The sequence below is a fragment of the Poromitra crassiceps genome (genome assembly GCF_964638095.1).
Source record: "Poromitra crassiceps genome assembly, chromosome: 25".
In the NCBI taxonomy this organism is placed as follows: Eukaryota; Metazoa; Chordata; class Actinopteri; order Beryciformes; family Melamphaidae; genus Poromitra; species Poromitra crassiceps.
The window spans coordinates 21,318,406-21,325,975 of NC_139649.1; the positions used below are offsets into that span (position 1 = coordinate 21,318,406).

Consider the following 7,570-nt stretch of genomic DNA (forward strand, 5'->3'; position numbering starts at 1 on the left):
ATACAAGTGTCACAGCAAAGGGTCTGAATACTTATGGCCATGTGATATTTCAGTGTTTTTTTGTAATAAATCTGCAAAAATGTCTACAAGTCTGTGTTTTTCTGACAATATTGGGTGCTGTGTATGCATGAACGAGGAAAAAAATGAAATTAATTGCTTTTAGCAAATGGCTGCAATATGACAAAGAGTGAAAAATTTAAGGGCGTCTGAATACTTTCCGAACCCACTGTATATATATATATATATATATATATATATATATATATATATATATATATATATATATATATATATATATATATATATATGCTACCCTGCTGTTTTCATAGTGTGGTGTGCAAAACAAAAATCTGAATTTATTCGTTTACTCAGTGTACATTTAAAAGTATTCAAGTAGAATATCTATTATTACAATTACTCTAGTAAGAGTAAAAGTATAGCAAAAAAAAGTACTACTCAAGTAGTACTTGTACTTGAGTACTTTCCACCTCTGCTGTGAGCGTCTGCTCTGGCACGTACACCTCACATCAGACACTATATGGCCGCCTGCCAGCAGGATGTCCACTCTGACCTGTGTGCTGATTATTATGACTGTGTGTGTGTGTGTGTGTGTGTGTGTGTGTGTGTGTGTGTGTGTGTGTGTTGTGTGTTGTGTGTGTGTGTAGGACGATGGAGAGCTCATGCTCGAGGGGTTGCTGAATATCTACTGGGGTCTGCGTCGACCAATCAGACTCCAGATGCACGACGACAACGCGAGATTGCGTTACTCTGCCACAGGACTCAACCGGTACATATGCCTTTGTACGCTTTACACACACACACACACGCACACACACACACACACACACACACACACACACTCACACACACACACGCACACACGCACACACACACACACACGCACAGGGCACCACATGCACAAGCTAACATCGACGCTTTCCCACGCCGGCCATATGCTAGGTTTTGACCTAGCTTTGTTCCATAGAATCTGAGGTGGAAAAGACATTTCAATGTCTGCATTATGTCATGTTAAACTTGTTGTCAGCTGTTGCATGATGTTGTCATGTTAAACTTGTTGTCAGCTGTTGCATGATGTTGTCATGTTAAACTTGTTGTCAGCTGTTGCATGATGTTGTCATGTTAAACTTGTTGTCAGCTGTTGCATGATGTTGTCATGTTAAACTTGTTGTCAGCTGTTGCAGTCTAACCACTGTGTTTGTGTACAGGAACGACAGAGCTGATGTTGCAAATCAGGTAGCAGCAGAGTCTAACAATAACTCGCTGGGTCGAGAAACTGGACCAAGTAGTGAGTAAACATGCACACACATACACAAACCCACACACACACACAGAGACACACACACACACACACACACACACACACACACACACACACACACACACACACACACACACACACACACACACACACACACACACACGTGTTGGATTATAGCAGATTAACACACACACACACAGACACCCAGACAGACACACACACACACACGCACACACGCACACACACACACACACACACACACACACACACACACACACACACACACACACACACACACACATGCACGTGTTGGATTATAGCAGATTAACACACACACACACACACACACACACACACACACACACAATGAAACAGATTATAGTTTGGTGCTGCACACTCAACATTTTCAATGGAAAGCTCGAGCTGCCACCCGGATCAGATTAGCAAACCAACTCTCTAATGCAGTGATTCTCAAAGTGGTGTCCGGGGACCCCCGAGAGTCCTTGAGGGGGTTCCAGGGGGTCCCCAGCAAAAAAGGGGAATCATCTATTTTCACTATAATAGAGTACCGCAGGGATGACGTATTTTTGTAGGCTTAACCAGAAATTGCCGCCATTTTGGTTCGTCAGGGGAAAAGTCTATGGGGTTTTAGAATGGGGATTTCACTTAAATGCATAAAATAAGGTCTGTGGTTAACAAAGGTTTATGGGAACGGATAATCTTCACCAATGTTAATCACTATACGTATTTACGTATTTATTTAAAAGTCGTAAAAGTTATTCACGTTTGTGAAGATTATCCTGCTGAACCCAAATTCACGTTCCCATCAAGTTGAAAAGGCAATATGAAAAGGCAGCATAGGACACTGACGCACCTGAGCAGGTGTGTTTGTGTTTGTTGTGTGCATCCCAGCAGGCGGTGACAGGGGCAGCCTGGAGGAGGAGGAGGAGGCTCCTCAGCTGCTGAGGACCAGGAGCGACGCCTCCTTCATGACAGTCCAGAGGAGGTCAAAGACACACAGAGACCTGCAGCGCCTCCACACACACAGGTTCTCCATCAACGGACACTTCTACAACCACAAGGTCAGAACTAGGGACGCACCATATTGGATTTTCTGCTGATAACGCTGATATTTTCCAACTGTTTTGGCAGATTGTCGATATATGCACAAATCCCACCTAATTTCAGAGAACATCAACTCTCTCCTGTAGAGGAATGAACAATGGCTACCGTAAAACTTCAAATAAACTATTTGGGACTCTGCGTTTATTTGAAGTTATAGCCTACGGTACTCTTATCATGATGGCCCACTGGCAGATGCAGACATAAATACAATGCTTTTCAAAATGTACACATTCACTGGGTAAAATAAGAAAACTACTTCAACTTTTCGTAAAGCATTTATGTAAGCGTCAAACATTTGTGCATAATTAAAAGCATAATTTTATCGGCCTGTCTGTCACATCGGCTGAAACGTTCTTTTTCAGCTTGAGACTGAGATTTCATTTTAAAACCTTTATTGGCCCGATACCGATGACGTGCCGATATCATCGTGCATCCGTAGTAATAAGCACACACACACACGCAGACACACACGCACATGCAGACACACACACACACACACACACACACACACACACACACACACACACACACATGCAGACACACACACACACACACACACACACACACACACACACACACACACACATGCAGACACACACACACACACACACACACACACACACACGCACACACACACACATTATTGCATCCCTCTGTTGACCCATGTCCAGGTGCAGAGAGGCGGTCATTTCCCGTGCGGGTGTGTCCATGCTAGCGCTGAGTGCTTCACAATAGCCCGCTGTACGCTGGCTTCACGAAGGCGCCCCGGGAATGTGGGGTTACACGGAGGTCCTTCATCAACCTCTCCAGAAGTTTCACACACACCCTAAGCTGTGATTGAACACATTCCAGCTGCAGGCCCAGGGATTTCCTTTCTGTTTGAGATTTCCTGTTCAAAATGGTCAAGGTGTTCAAGCTGGAAAAGTCCAGGAATCGCCACTGTTGAGGAAGGAAATTTCCTCTGAACATGAACTGTTCCTTTCCTTAGAAGTTGTGGGTAATGGATTTCTCCACACTCGTCTCCTCAGACATCTGTGTTCACTCCGGCGTACGGCTCGGTGACCAACGTGCGGGTCAACAGCTCCATGACCACTGCACAAGTCCTCAACCTGCTGCTGCACAAGTTCAGGGTGAGCTATAACACTCATTCATCGTCTTTCTCTTATCAACGACCCTGATTTTTAGATGTGATTTTGTGGAGAATTCCACGACTATCTGTATTGTAGGTAGAGATGATAGCAGAGAAACTATGATCAAAACAGTCATTCTGCTACCTTCTCTAATTGCGTTCCGTTCACTTCAGTTTTCTTTTCGATGGCAGCCTTTCTTGCAGATTCCAGATCTCCTCTCCATTTTCCCATCTGTCTTTCTTCTCCCCCGTCCTATTTGGCGCACACGTCTCCCTCTATTGGTGCCAACACTAAGCTGTCGCCTCGTCTTCTCCACTGGTCCTATGTTCTCAGCTTCCTCTTCTTTACTTCCTCCAGCATTTGTGTCAACTTCTCATAAAGGAAATAATGGTGAAATTTAACAATTCATCAATTTGCTGGGGACTTCCTGGAACCCTCTCAGGGACTCCTGGTGGCCCCCGGACCCCACATTGAGAACCACTGAGCTATAGAGACACTATAGAGACAGTCGGTCTGTGTGGGAACGCCCACGAAATGTTACTAAGGCTGGCGCGCGAGTGGGGTAAAAAACAACAACATCTCAATGGGCTGACTCACCAAAGGACAGTGCTGCAGCTCTACACTACAGGATTGGGGATTCTAGAGCAGGTACATAGTCTGTTCAGATGTGTGTTTACTGCGGTGGTTGAATCACTGATCCTGTCTGCCTGGGCTGGGCTAGCAGCTAAATGCTAACTATGCTGAATGGGGAGGATTTATCCCACCCTGACCACACCCCCAGCCAGCTACCCCAGCGTCTATGACGAGACATTGACTGTATTTATAAGACACACAGCTCACAGACCCGAGCGGTGCTTCAGTAGCGCTGGTGAAACTTAAAACCCAAAATATAATCAGTATTTTGTGTCTTTTTAAGGTGGAGAATAAATCTGACGACTTTGTTCTGTACATGGTGCACGAGTCTGGTGGTAAGTCTGAACTTCCAGTCTGGTTTTTACACAGCATGTCCGTTTATGTGAGTGAGTGTGTGTCGTCAGTTTGGATTTTGTTTTTCTCGTCCTGCAGAGAGGGCCAGGCTGCGGGATGCTGAGTATCCTCTGGTGGCCCGTGTGCTTTATGGACCCTGTGAGAAGATCTCCAAGATCTTCATCACAGAGGCCGACCTGGGAGAGGAGGTCACGTATGATGTGAGTCTGGGCCTCCTGCCACCACTCCCTCTATCGCTATCCCCATCTCATTCACACCAAGTGACCTCGTTTTTTATTTTTGTCCTCTCTCCAACGCAGACACACAATGACACAATGGCCCAAGGATAGACACTTGGGTTAATTTTAGCAAGCAGGGGAAATAGGTCCTGTTTTTAGACTGATGTGACAATGGACTGAGATGCCTGTCTGTTAACGGTATGCAAGTCGGGGGAAAGTAAAACAGTATTGTTGATGAGGAAAGCATTCTTCTAGGTTTCTCACAGGGAGAATCTCACTGTATATAGAGATATTTCACACCAACTGTTTCGAGGTGGTGAAGTAGGAAGTAAAGCGGGTGTGACCAATACCATTCCATGTAGGTCTTCCAGGGCCAGGGCCCTCATTAATGTTATTGGTTACACCGGCTTTATTTCCTGCTTTACCACCTCAAAGTGGATGCTGTGAAAAGGGCCTATTACTGTAACACACTAATTAGAGTTCAGATATGGTAGCAGGTAGAGCTATTCCATTCTATATTTACACTCCACTGGGATGGTGTCATTCTTTTGTTGAAGGCTGTTTACGAGGGTTGGGTATCGTTTGGATTCTGATTCTGATTCCGCTTATCGATTGTGGTTCTCAACGATTCTCAATACCGATTCTTTGAGGGGCAGGGTCAAAACAGGTCACATGCTTATTTCACAGGCAGGGGGGGGGATGTTTTTTTGATAAACTATTACCCAAGCCATATTCAGTCATATTCATATTATCATAACATTGCTTGTCATTTTTTTTTTTTTTAAACCAACAGTTTATATTTTTTTGTATACAACATACTAGGGCTGTGAATCTTCACTGGCCTCACGATTCGATTTGATTACGATTCAGAGGGCTACGATTCAATTCCATTATCGATGCATCTCGATGCATCTTAAATCGATGCATCACTTTTTTCCCCAATACATGATTTATTTTTTCTCACTTTCTTTTTTCTCACTGTGTGGCTTCTTTTAAAATAAAAAGTGCATTTAGAATTGCATTGTATTATGATCCATAATTAAAATAAACAACTGCATGTACTTCCATTATATTTTATTTTATTATTATTATTATTATTATTATTATTATTATTATTATTATTTTAAATAATCGATTTTTGACATTTGTGAATCGATGGAGAATCGTGCAGGTCCGCATCGCGATGCATCTTATAATCGATTATTTTTGACACCCCTACAACATACCGCTTGATATGTTTGGGTGGGAACTCAGTTTTCAAATATGTTCTGCACCCAGAATTTGTTTAGGAATCAATAAGCAGAATCGATTCCTTGGAACCGGTTCTCGATGCCCGACCCGTGTTGACTGTTTTGATTTTGTGCTTAGGGGGGAAAGCTGACAGTGACTGACTATTATAGACTAGTTTGATTTGGAGGCATTGATGTGCTTCCAGAAGTCATTAATAGAGGTCATTATAATAAAATAAATCATAATAATCATGTAATCAGGTATCATAATCAGTGCCAGTGTCGGCTTCTCATGCTCGTACGTTTCCGTCCTTTTCTCCTCAGGTTGCCCAGTACATCAAGTTTGAGATTCCTGTCTTGGACAGCTTCGTGGAGAAGCTCAAGGAGGAAGAGGAGCGTGAGATCACCAAACTGACCAAAAAGTAGTCTCACTCTGCTCTATAGACTGCAGATGCAGAAATCTCACAGACCTCCCAGCCGAACTTCTGTAACAACACATAGGATTTGTAGAATGTGAAGCCAGTGTCTTGCCTTTGGCCTTCAGCTGATCCAAACGGGGGAAGAGTTCACTGCAGGACACTGTTGTTGTTCAACTGTAATCGTCACTGTGTGCCAAGTTGTCTCGTTCTTTAACTCACATGACTGAGATTGCAACCCTCTAACCATGAGTTAGAGGGTTATTTTCTGTTATCTACTGTTTTTCCTTCATTTTGACTACGGTACACACATTTATTTGTGTCGTGTTAAATCGAGAGAGACTTAATAGCATTATTGTCGTTCTCTTTCTTCGCAGGTACAGCGCCCTGAAGTCCATGATTCGACATCAACTTCAGGGCATAACTCACACCAGTGACTGAGTCTGAGTGTGTGTGTGTCTCTGTGTATGTGTGTGTGTGCGTGTGTGTGTGTGTGTGTGTGTGTGTGTGTGTGTCTGTCTCTGTGTATGTGTGTGTGTGTGTGTGTGTGTGCGTGTGTGCGTGCACGTTAGGGGTGGGAATCACCAGATGCCCACGATACGATACTAAAACGATACTTGAGTCACGATACGATAGTGTTGCGATATGCTAGTATTGCGATATATTGAATATTAAAACTTTGTCAACATCTGGTTTATATAAGATCAATTTTCCAGTCTGTTCATCTGACTTCAACCATTTTATTGCAGCAACATTGTCAAGTAGACGGAATCAATTGAAAAAGCAATTGATTCTATTAGTCTAGTACTGTAATAGCAAACAGTTTATTTGCACATTATATAATAAAATATCGATACTTGGCGTCCAAATATCGATACAATATCATCAGGCAAAATATCGCGATACTATGGTGTATCGATTGTTTCCCCTAGCGCGCGCGTGTGTGTGTGTCTGTGCGTGTGTATGTATGTGAGTGAGTGTGTGTGTGTGTGTGTGTGTGTGAGAGAGAGAGAGAGAGAGAGAGAGAGAGAGAGAGAGAGAGAGAGAGAGAGAGAGAGAGAGAGAGAGAGAGAGAGAGAGAGAGAGAGAGAGAGAGAGAGAGAGAGAGAAGGTTGAAGGACACTGGCAGCACGGCATGCTGACTGTTGATTGTACAGTTAGTGAATGTAGAGGTAGAATTAAAGGC

General features: G+C 43.5%; 1 protein-coding gene across 1 annotated transcript; it reads left to right on the forward strand.

The window, feature by feature from the left end:
* The first annotated feature begins 676 nt into the window (after nucleotides 1–676).
* Nucleotides 677–7,334, forward strand: LOC310798388 (ras association domain-containing protein 4-like). The gene is made up of 8 exons (XM_083660938.1): nucleotides 677–787; nucleotides 1,227–1,306; nucleotides 2,192–2,361; nucleotides 3,433–3,534; nucleotides 4,451–4,502; nucleotides 4,600–4,721; nucleotides 6,293–6,390; nucleotides 6,762–7,334. The coding sequence occupies exons 1-8, from the start codon at nucleotides 681–683 to the stop codon at nucleotides 6,823–6,825; spliced, it is 795 nt and encodes a 264-aa protein (XP_083517064.1). The 5' UTR covers nucleotides 677–680; the 3' UTR covers nucleotides 6,826–7,334.
* Nucleotides 7,335–7,570: the final 236 nt, after the last annotated feature.

Coding starts and splice junctions, on each gene's coding strand:
- LOC310798388 (XM_083660938.1), top strand. CDS start 681: ATGCTCGAGGGGTTGCTGAATATCTACTGGGGTCTGCGTCGACCAATC. Junction 3,535..4,450: donor TGCTGCTGCACAAGTTCAGG/GTGAGCTATAAC, acceptor TGTCTTTTTAAG/GTGGAGAATAAATCTGACGA. Junction 6,391..6,761: donor ATCACCAAACTGACCAAAAA/GTAGTCTCACTC, acceptor CTTTCTTCGCAG/GTACAGCGCCCTGAAGTCCA.